Source organism: Enoplosus armatus, chromosome 1 (genome assembly GCF_043641665.1).
Source record: "Enoplosus armatus isolate fEnoArm2 chromosome 1, fEnoArm2.hap1, whole genome shotgun sequence".
NCBI classification, from domain to species: domain Eukaryota; kingdom Metazoa; phylum Chordata; class Actinopteri; order Centrarchiformes; family Enoplosidae; genus Enoplosus; species Enoplosus armatus.
Window position 1 is genome coordinate 9,082,047 of NC_092180.1, and position 18,377 is coordinate 9,100,423.

General features: G+C 40.9%; 2 protein-coding genes across 3 annotated transcripts; one reads left to right on the forward strand and one right to left on the reverse strand.

The window, feature by feature from the left end:
* Positions 1–1,912: 1,912 nt before the first annotated feature.
* On the forward strand, positions 1,913–13,596 carry LOC139284654 (interleukin-18 receptor accessory protein-like). Its single transcript, XM_070905005.1, is given in 13 exon segments — positions 1,913–2,006; positions 2,234–2,444; positions 6,451–6,607; positions 6,697–6,865; positions 8,675–8,746; positions 9,928–10,057; positions 10,224–10,378; positions 11,294–11,431; positions 11,856–11,966; positions 12,050–12,193; positions 12,284–12,399; positions 12,995–13,210; positions 13,212–13,596. Coding segments are annotated over 13 exon segments (1,839 nt in total). The 3' UTR covers positions 13,338–13,596.
* Positions 13,597–13,598: 2 nt separating this feature from the next.
* Positions 13,599–16,673, reverse strand: LOC139284663 (PEST proteolytic signal-containing nuclear protein-like). Of its 2 annotated transcripts, none has more exons than XM_070905017.1 (5): positions 16,625–16,673; positions 15,734–15,960; positions 15,186–15,260; positions 15,037–15,092; positions 13,599–14,894 (listed from the first exon to the last, which is right to left on the reverse strand). In XM_070905017.1, the coding sequence occupies exons 1-5, from the start codon at positions 16,671–16,673 to the stop codon at positions 14,783–14,785; spliced, it is 519 nt and encodes a 172-aa protein (XP_070761118.1). In that variant the 3' UTR covers positions 13,599–14,782. The 2 variants fall into 2 exon arrangements, with proteins under 2 accessions (XP_070761118.1, XP_070761126.1); XM_070905025.1 differs by having other exon boundaries at positions 15,728–15,960; positions 16,625–16,670.
* Between the last annotated feature and the right edge of the window lie 1,704 nt (positions 16,674–18,377).

An 18,377-nucleotide genomic window follows, 5' to 3' on the forward strand; every position in this document is an offset into this window, starting at 1 on the left:
CTTGTATGTGTGTATGTCTTCTGTGGGAAAAATTTACCTAATACCTGATGCCCTATGGCAAAATATGTTAGAAATGTACTTCAAAATAAATTGTATTTTATACCTGCGTTAATCAATATTTTTATGTTAAAGTCCACTGAGAACTAGACTACAGCTCTACAAAGCTTTAACATGTTTTCGACTTGTTCGTCCATTTGTCCCATTCTCGTGAACGCGATATCTCAGGAGCGCCTTGAGGGAATTTGTTCAAATTTGGCACAAACTTCCACTTGGACACAAGAATGAACTGATTAGAATTTGGTGGTCAAAGGTCAAAGGTCAAGGTCACTGTAACCTCAAAATGAACTTCACAAACTACAGAATTAATGCAGTAATTATGACCAGACACAGATGTTTAGTGAGTTACACTCACTTTTGGTCATTATTCAACCCCATAACTTAGGAACAGAAGGGGAAATTAAGACCATGAATAGGTGACACTTTTGACTCAAAGGTCAAAGTCATTGTGACATCAAAATAATACAGTATGGGCTTTCCTCCATCTCGTCCATTCTGCCTTTCACTTCCTGCCTCATTCTGAATTTCGAGCTACATCGCAATCACATGGCCGAAAACAACGTATGGGCTAATCATGATCCTGTGAGTGAGTGAGTTTCACCGACAGCTCATAGAGGGGCTTTGCATCTAAAAGTGCCTGGAGAAAACAAAAGCACCACAGTTTGTGTAGCTATACTCTATAAGAATTCATCTTTACATGTAATCAAGTATATGTGTACCTGTTTAGCCAATGCATCTTTACAGTTTAGTTGCAGTTTAGTTGTAAACTGCAACTAAACTGGTTGGCGGAGGCAAACAACCATGGGGCAGTAATTCTAGTTACTGACTGTGCTACTTTTCAGCACAATAACACACATATGGTTGAGTCTGCAGTTTCCAGCAAAAGGGCCTCTGGTAAACCAACTGTCTACCTGTCCAGCAGACAGTAGATAAAGTTACTGCGCAGCTAAGTTGTTCACATAAGCATGGCTGTAGCCAGCTATGAGGTAATCTGTGCTGCCAAGTTACAGTTGCTTTGCTATGATTGGACAATCACTGTTTGGGGGAGTGGTTTAACAAACAGGTTAATTCCAATTAAATCATGTGGAAAATGGTAAAGATGGTCCAAACTTAGTAGTAACTAGTAAATAGGGTTTAATAGAAGTTCACTTCATTGCACAATGCGAAACAGCAGATATAGGTGGAGGGGAGGTAGACCAGAATGAACGGTGGGATTAGAAACCAGGCCAGTACAGGTGTGCCCCAGAAAATTGGTGTCTTAACCACCACATGCACCCTGCTTTCGGTAACTAAATTTACTCTCAGAAAACTGTGTTTGAGTCTCCTTTTACTATTGTGAATCTGAATTTTATTATATTAAAAAGCATGTCTTGTATGCAAATCTGTATTACATAAAACATATTACGTCTGTTGCTCTAAGGTACCATATCATCTACTTTTGTGTCTCCCATTGTCAGTGCAGTCTGCTAGTATAGTATTATGTATGTTTTTAAGCTTAAAATCTCAAAAGAGGTTTCGTCACACTTTGTGTTTTCTTTTACAATGCAGTAAAATATTACACACTACTAAAAGGTGTTCTTGTGCAGTTCACATAGGAAGTGGCTAGCAACTACCGGGAACTTAATATTATAGCAGGTTCTGGTGAAATTCATGTTCAAACACAACCAAACAGGAAACTGTACAATACCACCTACTACAACATCTACATGTTGAACCTCATGTCATCACCGAGAGTGGAACATTAACGATGAAGACAAAATACCAAGAACTCCACATCTGCGTAAACATTAGAAAAAACGCTAAAATGTAAGGAAGACAGATTTCATCAGCATCGTGACAGATTTAGAGATACAGGATGCAGAGTGGATACATTGTGAATTTTTTCTTGTGGTTCTTTCCTATTTTGTTGGAGGGATGCTGTCCAGGAAAGCGTCAAAAGAAAAAAACAGGTATTTTATTTATTGTATTTTAACATTACAGCTGAAAAACTGTGCTTTTTATTTTATTGTGTCAGTCAGTCACTCCCATTACAAAGGCTGGTGCATAGGGCTGAACTTTTCTTTTAATCTGTGTGTGTGAGACATGCATGTGATTATTACTGGTTTCCTAGACATTTTTAGACAATTTTTACAAGTAAAATATAACAGAAATACAACTCTGTACCGACTGTCTCTAGGTTTTCAGCAGAATACTACACACTATCACTACAGAGCTGTGGAGGGGGAAATCTTCATGATGCCGTGCATAAAATGTGTGAACCCGCACATGGAGGTGTTGTGGCCCAGGACTGGAGATGCCAGAGAAGGAAATGAACGCCCATCCTTTGACTGTGGGAGGAAGTTCCTAGCTGAAGCAAAGCATTCTGGAAAGTACACATGCCTCACAAGGTAAATATTCATGTTTCTTATCCCCATCGTTACCTCTGCTCTGTTTAATGCTTCTGATTAAACTTTAAAAAGCAGTTTTAGCTAATTCACCTAAGATTCATGTCCTCATACAAAGAACACACAGTATATACAAATATTTAAATTTCAATGAATAAAATAAAATAGAATAAGACAATACATACAGCTACTTATATACTTATACACGTATACACCCAGAAAGTATGTAAAGTATGTGCAATGCCATTTATTTATGGTGGAATGCGGAAGATGAGTTGAGGAGTCTCAGTCTAAGAAAAGAAGCTGCTCTGTGGTCTGGTGGTACGGCAGCGGATACTTCTGTGTCGCTTGCCAGATGGCAGCAGGGTGAACAGGCTGTGGCTGTGGTGGGTACTATCTTTTAGTATCCTTTGGGCTCAGAATCAGAATCAGAATCAGACTCAGAAACTGTTTATTGCCAAGTAACATACATTACAAGGAATTTGCTGTGGTCTGAAGGTGCTATTGTTTTGACAACAAATATGTAGAATATAAAAGGTAAAATAAGAATAAAAATAAAAATAAGATAAGATAAGATAAATAACAAACAGTGCAGTGACCAAAATAAAGTAAAGTGTCCAGTAGGGGGTGGGTGCGTTAATGTAACGCAGGGGGGACAGGGGTGATGTACGTTAATATAACTTGTGTTTGTGTCCGGGGGGGGGGGGGGGGGGTCAATGTAAGTTTGTCAGGTTGACTGCAGAGGGGAAGAAACTGTTTTTGTGGCGGGAGGTTTTGGTCCTGATGGACCGCAGCCTCCTGCCAGAGGGGAGGGGGTCGAACAGATGGTGTCCGGGGTGGGAGGGGTCGGCAGCGATCTTCCCTGCTCTCCTCAGGGTCCTGGAGGAGTACAGGTCCTGAAGAGATGGGAGGTTGCAGCCAATCACCCTCTCTGCAGAGCGGATGATAAGCTGCAGTCTGCGTCTGTCCTTGGTGGAGGCAGCAGCGTACCAGACAGTGATGGAGGAGATGAGGATGGACTCTATGATGGCAGTGTAGAAGTGAACCAGCATTGTTTGTGGCAGGTTAAACTTCCTCAGCTGCCTCAGGACATACATCCTCTGTTGGGCTTTCTTGATGAGGGAGCTGATGTTCAGCTCCCACCGGAAGTCCTGGCTGATGATGGAGCCCACGAAACAAAAGGACTCCACAGTGTCCACTGGAGAGTCCTTAAGCGTTAAGCTCCAGGTTGTTGCTGTTGCACCAGGTCACCAGGTGGTCAATCTCCCACCTGTAATAAGACTCATCCTCTCCAGAGATGAGTCCGATGAGGGTGGTGTCGTCCGTGAACTTCAGGAGCTTGACAGACTGGTGACTGGAGGTGCAGCTGTTGGTGTAGAGGGAGAAGAGTAGAGGAGAAAGAACACAGCCTTGAGGGGAGCCGGTGCTGATCGTCCGCGAGTCTGAGACGTGTTTCCCCAGCTTCACGTGCTGCTTCCTGTCAGACAGGAAATCTGTGATCCACCTGCAGGTGGGGTCAGGTACGTTAAGCAGGGAGAGCTTGTCCGGAAGAAGAGCCAGGACGATCGTGTTGAAGGCAGAGCTGAAGTCCACAAACAGGATCCTAGCATAGGATCCTGCGGAGTCCAGGTGCTGGAGGATGAAGTGTAGGGCCAAGTTGACGGCGTCGTCTACAGACCTGTTGGCTCTGTAGGCGCACTGCAGGGGGTCCAGCAGAGGGTCGGTGATGGATTTGAGGTGGGACAAGACCAGGCGTTCAAATGATTTCATAACCACAGAGGTCAGGGCGACGGGTCTGTCGTCATTTAATCCTGTGGGCCCTGTTTTTTTGGGGACAGGGATGATGGTGGAGGCCTTGAAGCAGGCTGGCACGTGGCATGTCTCCAGTGAGGTGTTGAAGATGTCCGTGAACACTGGAGACAGCTGATTGGCGCAGTGCTTCAGGCAGGATGGGGAGATGGAGTCTGGTCCAGCAGCTTTCCGGGGGTTTTGTCTCTTGAAGAGCCTGTTCACATCTCTTTCAAGGACAGACAGAGGTGTCGATGCTGGAGGAGGGGGGGGCACTGTGGGGGGCAGCTGTGGTGGTAGGAGGTGTGAGAGTTCAGCCCCAGGTGTGATGAGGGGGTTGGGGCTGTTGGGCTGGAGCTGGTGGGTGATGGTGTGGCGGATGGTGTCAGGACTGTCCCATTGTCTTTCAAAGCGACAGTAGAAGTTGTTGAGGCTGTTGGCGAGGCGTCGGTCGTTAGCAGACACCAATGATGATCTGCTGCAGAGCCCTCCTGTCCTGGGTCGTGCACATCCCATGCCAGTTTGTAATGTTTCCAGTCAGGATGCTCTCTATCGATCCTCTGTAAAAGTTAACAAGAACTTGGCACAGGAAGTTTACCTTCTTGAGTTTCGTTAAGATAAACAGTTGTTTCTTTACAAGGGTTGAGATGTGTGATGTCCATGACAGGTTCTCTGTGATGCTGATTCTCAGGAACCTAAAACTGTTCACCTGCTCCACCTCAGCTCCACCTCAGCTCCACTGATGTAGACAGGAGTGTGTATCTTTGCCTCCTTTTTCCTAAAGTCAACAATCAGCTCCTTGGTTTCTGCTGACGTTGAGCAGTAGGTGGTTCTCCGTGCCCCACGCTGCAAGATTGTTAATTTCCTCCCGATATGAAGTCTCATCGTTGTTTGAAATCCAGCCAACAATGGTGGTGATGTCCAATATCCGGGAAGTCCAGTATCCAAGTGTGGTAGTCAAGGCCAGAGCGCGAGGTTTGCCAGTCAGTTTCATGGGGGGGATTGTGTTGAATGCTGAGCTGAAATAAACAAACAACATTCAGATGTAGGTGCTGCTTTTTTCAAGATGTGGATGTGTTGCCTCTGAATGCAAACTTTTGAGGGTCCATGGTGCTGGAGAACCGGTTTCTCAAAGCACTTCATCAGAATGGTGGTGAGTGCCACGCGGTGGTAGTCGCTTGGTCTTTTAAGGTACAGGGACAATGGTGCTATCTTGAGGCAGGTGGGAGCACTCTCCTGTGACAGTGATATGTTAAAAATGTGTAATGTAATGACATCGACTAGCTGGTTGGCACATTGTCTTTGTACACGGCCAGGGACGTTGTCGGGCCCAGCTGCTTTACTCACATTCACTCTCAGCAGGATTCTTTTCACATCTGCTGTGGAAACTGACATGGGCCGGTCCTCTGGACACGGGTTAGACGTGTCGTGTGACTCTTTGTTGAGGAGCTCAAAAGGAGCATAAAAGGTGTTTTGGCTATGATGCCAAAACCCACTTTTCCCTCCTGTGACTTGATTTGCTGCTATCGGAAAGATTCAAAGTATATCTGTTGTCAGGAAAACAAACAGTTGATTAGCTACATAAAAGGCTACAGTCTAAGTGAAGTCAATAACTTGTATGGTCAAAGTCGAGTTGCAAGTCTGTTTACATTGTGGAGTTTTTTGCCACTGGTAGCGCTGTGGAGCCATGACTTTATGAGTGTGTCCCCGTTTTGTTTGTTCTGTTTGTGAGCAAGTCCTACCAGTGGTTTCACACTATTGCGCTGAAATGCACCAAAAGATTCAGCAATGCAGCAACAAAGGCAGGGAAGTAGAAGACTGATTATAAACATGTACAGTGTGTAAACAATGCACAATTTGAAATATATCCAATTTCCGATTAGCACCATTTCCGTCCAACTTCCACCGTCCACATGGCATATACTGGTCCCTGTAGTGAAGTGTTTGGCCTGTATTTGAATGTAAATGAACTCCAGGACATGGGCAGCTGCAGCAGTTGGGTGGCATTGGAAATATGCCACCATATTTTCACTTACAATAAGTTCTTAAGCTTGCAGCCATACATTTTAGTAAGTAATAAATAAATGGTTATTGGCACAAATACTCCCAACCATCCCCAAAATACTTTTATTTAACATACAAAGAAAATTGAAATGATTTTGTTGTGTGTAGACTGCATGTGACCGGACTTCTATTAAGTGTTCAGGTCTCTGCTGTCCAGTGGCAGCAAGGTGTTCTTCCATCTACAGGTGGTGGAGAAAAACAGTCAGTGCTTCCAGCCTCTGGAAAGCAGTGTAATGCGGGTCGTGGGTGCAGGTGGGGAGGTCCCCTGCCCAGGTCTCAACTGTAGTGACAACACAGATGTCACCTGGTACAAGGTGAAGTACTCACATGAACAGGATTATCCATTTCACAATGGAAACATATAAATCACAGCTAAAACTAAGACAAGTGTGCTTTCTTACAGGATGACAAAGCTGTGTCTGAGCAGAGCAGAGACTCCTGTGAGAAGAGTGGGGTGTTACACCTCTGCAAAGTCAGTGAACTTGATACTGGTGTATATTTCTGTGAGAGACAAATAATTGAGCAAGAAGTCAAATGGATCTACAGGAGAACTGTTAACTTCACAGCCATACGTAAGTGCACACACACACTTTTTAGCAATGCCAGTGGCGTGTGATGGCTTGTCGGTCGGTCTGTGGTCCAGACTGAAATATCTCAACAACTGTGAAATTTTGTATAAATATCCATGTTGCCCATGATCCCCTGACCTTTCCTGTAACACCACCAGCAGGTCAAATTTTTCACTTATTCACTAAAATATCTCTACGTCGACAACATTGATTGGCACAAAAAAATGTTTATGTATTAATGGTTGCCAGGTGACTTATTTTAATGACATCAGTGGCCAGTACCTCTAGTACCACTATGAGGTTAACGTTTGTGTTTTTGACAACTATTGGATGGATTGCTGTGGAAATTGTATAGCAATGTATTAGCAATTGCTAATTGGCAAATGTTAGTATGCTAACAAATAAGATGAGCCTCTTTAGTCAATCTGCTCAATTCTTGTCTGTATTTGTTCTCGTTAAACATCATCAGTCATGGCCCAGTAATTAGTATTTTCCTTGGCCATTGTATAATTCAAGAGATGAGAGGACCCAAGTCACTCAACTTAATAAAATGAAAGAAAATAAAACTACAACACAATAATTTAGATTATTCATTTAACCTGCACGTTTTAAGATCTTGTAACATACTCAGAGACACTTATATGTCAAAGAGGTGTTAGCATTTAGCAATCTCTGTCAACAACACCCATTCTTACACAAAATTGTGTATTTGAAAAGATATATGTATATCAATTATATTTGTTGGATCTGGGCCATTTCAGAAGAATATATGTTTGTTCTTTAATTAGTATTTAAACATTTTAGGCATCATTTCTTTGGAATTAAAGGCAAAACTGTTTTCATAGATCTAAGCAATGGTTGTAGGAAATACACACAGTTACATATATATATATATATATACATGTATATATATATATATATGTGTATGTGCTTGTGTGTGATATGTAGATACAATGAGGGATGACTACATTCCACTTTCTTATGGAAACCAATACCCTGTAACACAATCTACCATTTGTTTATTGTCATTACAAACACCTTTAAGACCAATCTGTGAGAACTTCAAAAAGCTATTCAAAGTACTAAAAAACAAAGAAATAAGCCTGCAGAGAAACTCAATACATCATGTACCTCAGAGAGGCTAATCTGGGATTATAGTAGGCCTTTACACCATCTTGTCATTCCGCACAATGAGACATTTTCTTCACCACCTTCTGTTTACCTTTGAACACTCAGTTTAACCACCAGGCTTCCTCCACAGCAGGTGATTAGCTGTCCGTGTGGTTACTGCAATCATTACTCTACTGTGCAGAAATGCATGTTTGAGATAATCACGGAGATAATACCCTGAAGTTAGATATTTCATAAACAGAAAGACTACTGTTATTTAAAACTTGGAATATCCTGTTTTCCTGGGGCACCAATAGATGACAAAACACATCAAAGGGTATCATAAGAGCAGTTCTTTAGTGGCCTTGTACACAGCCACAACATAGCCACCACTGGTAACCACTTTTAAAAAAGAAAACACCAATTTTCTGTATAATGGTGAATCAGGTAAACCATTGGAAAAGCTGTAACAATGTAATGGAGAAAAGTGAGAGCATAACCTCCTTGTAATTGTTCTTCCAGAATAAGGTTTTCTGCTATTTTGTTTTATGTATTCTATGTATCTGTATAATATATATATATATTTTTTTCCCCCACATAAGTAGAGCTCAGATCTAATTTATGCAGTATGTTTGTTTTTCAGACACACAGTTAACTAGAGAGATTAAAATACAGAACTATTTATTTTCCATGCCAAAACAGCTCACTTCACACAAAGTAACTCTCCCAGGATTACGTATCCTGATGGCAACACGACAGAGGAAGTGGAGCTTGGTAAGTGTATTGAAATGTGCAATGATATAATGCTTCAGCTAACACAGTTAATCACCCATTCAGATGGTTTTTCAGAGCCACATCAGATGTGTGAACGAAAAAAAAGTAATTATCACTCAAAGGATAACACTGTTGCCACTATAATCAACCTAAAAATGTTGTATACAGCAAACATCCCAGCGTGTTCTCAAAGTTAGGTCTTTTAGTTATAATATGTTAACTCAGAACTGATTTGAAACTGTCTAACATGTCTTTTTTTTTTTTTTACTTTACTTTACCTAACCCTAACCCACTCAACACGTTGCTGTTACTTAATGGTCTCATCTTTGTTTGAATCACTCTGTCAGGGACCAAGCAAGGATGATTTTGGAAAGTCAAGGCTTTATTTGGCCAAATCAAACATTCATTCAATAGGAAAGACAAAGTTACAAATGCTTAAAACACATAAGCAAAGAGGTAGCAAAATACTACTAAATCTGGGCCCTTTAATTACATTGAGGTCAACAAAACAATAATGCAACAGAAACCTGAACTGAACAAACCTGAGCTAACGCATGACAGAAAAAGAGGGGTATATATACCCATAGGCTAGCCTATACAAACACATAGGGGGAAATATAACTGCATACAATTAAAAAGTGAAAATATTAATACCACCAAAGCCCAAAAGAAATATCCACATGCTGCCATTTCTTTAAGAAAGTATTTTGTGGTTGAGAGCACCACTGCCCAGCACAGGAAGTTGGCTTCTTCCACTTCCTGTTTTGGCATAAAAAGCTGCCTCAAACCAAACTTTGGGCAGACGACCCAGCAGGAGCATGTGAAGAAACAAAGAGGAAACCAGGTACAATACAATAAATTCCAAACCACTCTGATAAGCACTAAATGTTAACCAAAATGTGTGCGCATAAATTAGAAACATAATGCATTATTGTAAACCAGAATAAAAATAAACATGCTTAACCAAAAAAATTGTGTTTGGCAATTATTTGTTTGTACTGAAATGAAAAAAAAAGCAAATTACTAAAACTATATGGTGTCGGCCATCTAAGGGCCGTCACAGACTCATTTATGCGTCCTATAAATCGGTATGAAAGTCAGGCACTGGATTATGTTATCACTTTTATTAGGATTAGATTAAGGGTTAGATTATAATGGCCATGTTTTTGTACTCGTTCCAGGTCGGTCTCATACTCTGACATGTGAGGTGCATTTTCCTTTTGAGATAAAGTTTTCTCCAGAGGTGCAGTGGTACATGCATTACGGTGGCAACATGAAGAATATGACTCCACTACACATGGAGGAGCAACAGTGAGTCACCGCAGTCCATTAGTCAATGTTTGCTTTTCTGCCAGAAGGTTTCTTCATGCAGTGCCAGTGTTCACTAGAATTTAGTAAATGATTCAGTTTGGCTTGCATGATAAGCTTTCATAAAGATGCAAGGGAGATGATTTTTTATTTTTTTGCCCTGATTCAGACAGGAGAGAGTGACACTTCAAGAGTTCAAGGTCACACAAAAAGCCATCATAAAAAAGGTGACCCTACAACACTTGAACAACACATATACCTGCATCACCAGTAATTCTGTCAAAAACAGCAGTGTCACCATCAAGCTCAAGGAGAAAATCAAAGGTACTATTGTTTCTGATGTCACCTTCTTGTCTTTGTTTCATTCATACTGTATTTTGTCTTAACATTGTTACATTATAGTTGTAAATATCAACATTAAATGATAATACATTATGGTATATAATAACATCTAAAGGAAAGTCCCTGCAGGTTTCGAACTGGATGTGCACAACTGAAAGTAGAAGATATGTTTTACACCACAGGAGCCCGAGTAGAAGGTGAGGTGGTGAAGGCCGGTGGAGGGAAGCTGCTTTGACCCAGTGATAGAGGCAGCTTGATGTGTCACCGTGCAGGCATACATCAGTGTTCAAAGATATGAACCCGAGGGCTGCCAGAAAAACCCTATTTGTAGTCCTGCGGTCGGAAAGAGGGCAGCATTTGACCCATTTTGATAGGGATTTCATAGGTTATGTATTCAATCCAGTGAACTCTATGGTGACACCATCCGTAAGGCAGCTTATTTCTACAGCCATTTTCACGGTCACGTCCACTCACTGATATCAGTGGTCAGTTTGAAAGAGTAGGTTTTGTGTCTTTCTGCTCTCATCAGCACCATTTTGGAGCAGACAGCTTTTTTCAGCAAAAAGCTCAGATAAACCAATTGCACACTTCCTACCCCTCAACGGCAGACAGGCAAAGTTAGCAACTAGCTAGAGAAGAAAGTGGTGAAGGGGGGTCTAAAACAGATCTTTAGGTGGACACAAGCACGACTCCTCAATGAATGCTAATGTTGCTCCGTGCCTGCTGGATGTGTTACTAAGCAACTGTTTGCTAATAAATTTGCAAATTTATCAATTTTATATGGTGATAATATGTCAATTATGTGTTTACAGCTTGTTTCTGCTGCCCCCAAGTCAATGATTGTTGCTTTAAAGATAATGGTACAATCTAATGAGTGTATTTTGGACTGGGTTTCAGTAAAATGGCCGTCGCTGGTTGGGTATCCCATTGTGTCGTTGCTGCTGGTAGCTGGGCTGGGAATCGTTTTGCATGTGAAATGGCTGGAAATACAGCTTATCTACAGGTCCCACTTCCAAAATGGAAAAAATGATGGAGGTCAGAATGCAGACACACACAATACAGAGCAGAGCAAACTTTAGCCTGCATGTATACCGCAACAGCTGCTCCTCTTCACAGGATGTGGCTTCACTTCTAGATAAAATCCTACCACCAAAAGAAGATTGTTTTTCAGTTTTTATTTTGTATTTAAGCCTTCAAAACATTACATTAATAAACTAATTGAAACATTATGATGATACCTTGAAATAGTGCATGTACTTGAAAGATGTAGGTGTCACACTATGACACTGCACTTAATGAAGTGGGGACAAAATGCGAGGTGTCAATCTTATCACTAACTAATCTTGCTGCTTGTTCAAAGTGTTACTACAGCCATATGTAGACCACAAAAAACATTCAAGAACCCAGATTGTGTTTTTTGGTGTCACAATTGTCTTTCACATCTACCTCCACCAATTAGATGAGAAAGAGTTTGATGTGCTTCTGTCGTATGTGTGGAGCCCTCCATCAGCAGAGGAGGAGGCAGTTTTGACGCTTTCCTCCCGCTCAGGACCTGACACTGATGAGGAAGGTAGGCATGATCAGTGAACGATATCTGTATCTGCATTTCATTTTCATGTGGTAAAGTAAATGAACAATTACTTTTATTGGCAGCATGCTTATTCAGCATGGACCCGCTGAACTCTGAGGAGGGTATAGCCACCCAGAGACCACTGGAAGTGCTGCTGCCCCAGGTCTTAGAGGACCGGTGGGGGTATCGCCTCTGTCTGCTGGAGAGGGATGTGATTCCTGGAGGAGGTGAGAGGATCAACTTTGTTTGTCTGTCTATCTGTGTGTGTGTGTGTGTTGACTGCTAATGATCCCGATGGTTTACATTTTGTATTGCAGCATATATAGACGATGTGATCCTTGCAATAAAGAGAAGCCAAATGCTTATCTGTCTCCTGTCAGCTGACTACCTCTCCAACAGCAATGCTGTGTTTGTACTGCAATCAGGAGTTCAGGTAGGCCTACAACTTCCCAGCAGTATATAACAATAATTCCTAATGATATAATTACTTCCTTTAATGCGACCAGGATCAGGACCAGGATCTGAGCAAACTGAATGCTTTTTAAGACATTTAAGACAATATTAGAGGACTTATGAGTTTTGACAATTAACTAATACTTATTAAATGATATTATATAAAAAATAATTAACCACTTATTCTTCTGTTTTCCATTTATTTTTAGTAAAGTGTGACCACGCAGTACCCCCATTTGAATTACAAGAAACTATTGTCTTCTGGGTTTCAGTTCCCAGCAAAATAAATCTTTAATGCAGCTCTCAGATAGCCCCACTGGTTTCATTTTACTGATTTCCTGACATAAACTGAAACCAGTGGCTGCGTGGATGGTAGGAACATCAGTCTAAAAATTTAACTTAGTATAAGCCACAAGCTAAATCGCTGGTATCCTCAGATTCAGTTAAACTTCTAAGTTGTGTTATTTGTCTTTGATGACAAATCAGCTTTAAATTATTATTTTAAACCACCGTTTTAATGGTTCACATTAAAAAACAATTCAATTAATGATTTGCTACTTGGTCCTTATCTTTAGGCTTTGCTGCAAAACTCTACCCTCAAACTCCTGCTAATATGGACCAATACAGCCTCAGCATCCCTCATCCAGCCGGACCCCCCGCTGCCCACACTGGTCCAGAGGGCCTTGAAGGTGCTACCCAGTCTGGATTGGACCGCAGGCAAACCTACCAGAGCCACCAGCAACTTCTGGAGGTCTTTGAGGAAGGCCATGCCTGATCACAGCAAGAAGCTGGTTTCACTCATGCAGGACCAGTGATTTAAGTTTTTCCCAACATGATGTACAGCATATTTATTTCACCATGCAGGTTGTATTACTACATTCTTCACTGAAACTGTTTGCATGCAAATGCAAGACTTAAAAGAAGGGTCCAGTTTCCATCTGTACCAAGAATAAACTGTTTCAGTTTAACAGTGCAAAATAATCAATTACTTATGAAGGATTTGTACTTGTACATTGATAAACAACTAAATGTACAAAACAAGTGGATGCTATTAACAATTAAACTTAATCAATTAGCTTTTATATGACTGTTTGTGTATCAGTTTAACTACAACAAACTTATGTTGTGAGGTGTATTGTTACAGCAGACGTGTCAGCAATAAACATTTGACACACTACATACCATCCAAATGTTTTATTGTAATGACTGGCTTTTAAATATGTATTCAAGAGAGTTGTTTGATAAAACAGGTACTAAAAGAGGATTTTAATATAATTTGGGGGAAATCTGCACAGTAAGATAACACACGTAAAATTCTAAATTTATACTTTTGATCAAGGGGATCATCCAGAAAATCACTGAGGTACCACATGTATTAGAACCAAAAAGATCGGGGATTTATTTGAAGCGTGGGCTTTCTAATGTGAAAGTAGCGATGAAAGGAGTTTGTTTGTGTGCCTTACTCACTGCTAACTTATATTTTAACCACACAGAAATCATTCATTAAGGCTGTTATCATCACACTGTTATCCATGTCACGGCTGTATGATGAGTCTTCATACAATTGTCAACTAAAAATACCTTATCAGTCCTTCCGTTGTGAACATAGAAATGATCACAGCCACATTTCTTTTTTTTGCCAGATTCAATGAAGCAGACAGAAATACAGTGTTGAGTAATCAAAAACTGAAATACTGGCACAAAACGTAAAAATCAAACAAGACTGCCTATGAGGTGGCACAGCTGGTGAAAACAAAAGGGTTGTACGTTGATGTTGAGAAACTAAATGAAACAAAACAATCCATCTGTACTTCTGGTCTATGCCCCACACACGCACATGAGCATAACACTCAAACACACACTCCCATTTGTGGACTTAAAAATAAAACATTATCACACTTCTTTGTACATTTTTACACAAATATTAGACAAGCAACACTGAGAGCTTGCTAAGGACCACACCTAATCAGCTTCAGACAGGAACACGCATGTCACAAAAGGGCCATGAGGGCTCTAAGATGCTAGATTTTGTCATTAGTCAGCAGAAAGCAACTGTAGCAAATTTCACACAGTTTAAACAATATTCTGGCTAATTCATCCCATCTCCCCACTCTACACCTCTCCTCACAGAAGCTTCACACTCTGGTGCCTCTCCTCTCAGTTAGCATCAGCCGGTAGTGGTTAGAAACGTAATCGTGAGTTCAGTCACAGAGTATCATAGAAGGCTTAAATAATTCTTCATTGTCCACAAAGTTGTCAAGCCCGAGGCTACAGTGAGGAATCATTTAAGCCTTCATAGATATCTCTGACATGATTTAAACGATACAAAATTATCCATTAGTGACAAAAACTGTAGTAGTCATTTACAATTTGTCTGCTTGGGCCTTCATCTTCCTCTCCCAAAGTTTTTTATGATCAGAGAAGCCCTGCTTGCCCTTGTTGAAGGAATTGGGTCCCGCAGATGTTGGCGTCTCCCTGAAAAGATAGCAGATTAGTCAAACTCAAACAGAAACATGTTAGATGATTAGGTCAGATAAATAACTAAATGTAGCACTTAATTAAACAAGATTCAAAAGCTGAATGTTTTGATAAAAGCAGAAGCTGTGTATGTATATACCTGCCAATGTTCTTCATCCTCATCTTTGCTTCTGGAGGCATCTCCTCCGGTTCACTCTACATGGCAAGAGAAGGTTAAAGTCAGCCTCTGCATATTTGTTGTTTATGGATTTATACAACCATAACATTACTGTGTGTGAGCACACTTACATCATCGTCTTCGTTAAAAACAGACGCCAGCCCTGCCTTTTTTGGAGGAAGTGATGGGACGGGCTCTTTGGGTTTCTAGACAGGTTGGGGACACAAGATTTAAGGAAACAAAATAAAACACAACCTAGCAGCATCACACGTATGCACTGAACTCTCTTCATAAAATGCAAAAGAAAAGCATGCAAATGTCCTCACATTTTAACAGTTTAACCTGCAAATGTAAGGCACTTTTACTTGAGAAATTACTTAAATGATTAATTCTATATATCAACTCATGAATAATGCTAATTGTTTCAACACCACTAACAGCGAGGTTACATTCAAACAGGGTGTGTTTATAACTGTTGAGGAATTTGGCCTGCATCTTTTTATGGGCCTCTCTGAGCAGTGTGTTATGAGAATTACTTACACTTTTAGTAGCATCATATCTGTACCCTAACTTTCACAATGTGGTGCAACTGTCCGTGCAGTTACAAATACTAGATCAAATATAAAACTTATTTCACACAAGGTCTGCAAGAAGTTAATATGCTTTGCTACACACTCACTGTTGCTCCAAGTTTGATGGATATGGGGTTGGACTTCTTCCCCATCTGACTGTTCATGCTAAAGCCTATCTTGGAGACTTTGCGGGGTGCTGGTGGGTCTGCTGAGGACTCTTCCTCATCTTCAGATGTGAGATGCTGGGACGTGCGTTTGACTGCTGTCCCTTCTCCCACAGTGCTACAAGAGACAGGCTTAGTTTTCACTCTGCCTTCCTCCTCCTGCGGCCCTGCTTGAGGCAAGACAACTCACCAAGGTGAACAACAGTTTCCTGGGAACTGGAGAATAATAAAAGCTATCACCTTTACCTGTGTGGCTAACGTTATGGTACATTTCTAGCCATCAACATCATCATCCAAGCAAAGGTGACTTAGGCTCCATTCTACTATTTAATTTACTGTAGAAGTCCACCTAGGGACTGTGCGTGGAGAAACTACCTACAATACCAGGGGTTAAGTTAACTTAAGGGATCTGACAGCAGATAACAATAACGTTGTTATTCATTTATATGATGTTAACCTGTGCTAACTAGCTTAGGTTAGCTACTTGCACACTAGCTTGGCTAACGCCAGGTAGCAAGCTAACAAGAGACACGTCTGCTGCAAGCAAGCCCTTGCTTTATTACCTGGCTAACGTTAGCAGTAACTTTAGCCAAGTAGTTACAGCCAGCTCAATCCCCATAGCTAAATAGGTAACGTTAATACAATGCTAACGTTAACTGTTATTCGTATTAGCATTCACGTTACGTTAGCTTAGTGAAGTTCTACGAACGTTTCTTCGGTCTAATATTAGTTAGGGTCGGTTGTATTATATCGGCAGCAAATCAAGCTAACTAACGCTAAACATTGCTTTTTTTCTCGACCATATTTTAGACGTTAAAACAGCACAAATATCACCTCCATCGTCGGCGATACCCCTTCTGTTACGCTCGTAATCCGCCATCATCTCTCCTCTCACACTTGCCAGCTCATACCGCTAGTCTTCTTTCAGCGCTGTGTGCCAAACAAGCTTCGTACATGTTTTATAAGAGAAGAAGAAAAAAAAGAAATATGAAGAATTGTTCAAATAAATCAAGTCGATGTGTGGTGGGAATTTGATGAGACCCCACAAGGTAGAGTAGTAAGTCCATTCATCTCTTCAGTAATGATCAATTTCTCAAGAACAACTAGGTTTTGGCAGATCTGTTTTTTTGCAGATGGTTGAGCAATGATTCAGTCTGTTCTTGAATACAGTGTAGTCTATAGTGTAATATAAAAGTTATTAATATCAAGCTGACATGGAGACACACAACACCAGGGACAGACATGTACTTGTTGGGGAAGTTAACAGCTTTTTCAGTTCATGTAAGGAAGCACCACTACTGATGGGTCCAAGATCCAGAACAGGAAACGCCTTAATTTATGCTGATTCTGTTTCAGTTCTCAGGAGCCTTCAATTCCAGCTGTCAAGAAATTTTATTCAAAGTGTTACAAGTACGTTATAGACTTATTCAATAAGGTATGTCATTTCTGTTTATGTGGGTTTCTGCACATGTAGGTCTGATGGGAAATGAGGAGGTGGACAGGTTAGCAAAACAACCTCTACAGAGAAATGCTATAGATGTACAAGTCCCGTCAAGCAAATCAGAGGTCAAGGGAATAGTTTGGAGTAAATCAGTAGAAGAGTGGCAAGAGCAGTGGAACACTGAAATAGGGTGAAGTTTTTGTACAATTTGAATAATAATGTGAATTCAACATTGAGAAACATAGGTAGGTCAAGGAAAGAAGAGACCATTTTCAGGAGAATAACTTGGTCATTCCAATATAAATAGCAAGCATCTAACTGGTTTGAGTGGTGGAGTTTGTCCTGCATGCAATCATGGATTGTATGTATGAACAAGAAAGGCAACGTATGCAAGAAAATCTCAGGAAGGCTGGAATTCAGGCTCTTAAGATAAAACAGTAGTGAAACGTAGAGTTTCTTTTGATTTAATCAGACAAATTTTGATTTAATCAGATTTTCTCCAAAACAGAAGGAAATTATTTTAAACCACCATTTTAGAGGTTCACTCTGAAAAACAATTCAATTAATGATTTGCTACTTGATCCTTATCTTTAGGCTTTGCTGCAAAACTCTACCTTCAAACTCCTGCTAATATGGACCAGTAGAGCCTCAGCATCCCTCATCCAGCCGGACCCCCCGCTGCCCACACTGGTCCAGAGGGCCTTGAAGGTGCAACCCAGTCTGGATTGGACCTCAGGCAAACCTGCCAGAGCCACCAGCAACTTACAGAGGTCTTTGAGGAAGGCCATGCCTGATCACAGCAAGAAGCTGGTTTCACTCATGCAGGACCAGTGATTTAAGTCTGTTTTTCCTAACATGATGTACAGCATATTTATTTCACCATGCAGCTTGTGTTACTACATTATTCACTGAAACTGTTTGCATGCAAATGCAAGACTTAAATGAACAAATGTGTGAAGGGATTTTCCATGATGGTAGGAATGCCAAAACATAATGTATTGTTTTCAAATGTGGGGGGGGGGGGGGGGGGGTGAGTCACCCTTTGTGCCATGCTCAGGGTCCAGTTTTCATCTGTACTAAGAATAAACTATTTCAGTTAAACAGTGCAAAATAATCAATTACTTATGAAAGATTTGTACTTGTACA

Bases quoted from the DNA above. Each gene is read 5' to 3' on its own strand.
- LOC139284663 (XM_070905025.1), bottom strand. From the start codon at position 16,670: ATGGCGGATTACGAGCGTAACAGAAGGGGTATCGCCGACGATGGAG. The intron at 15,961-16,624 runs GTGATATTTGTG...TCTTGCCTCAAG, and splicing joins GGGTATCGCCGACGATGGAG to CAGGGCCGCAGGAGGAGGAA. The intron at 15,261-15,727 runs GTGTAGCAAAGC...CAACCTGTCTAG, and splicing joins AACTTGGAGCAACAGTGAGT to AAACCCAAAGAGCCCGTCCC.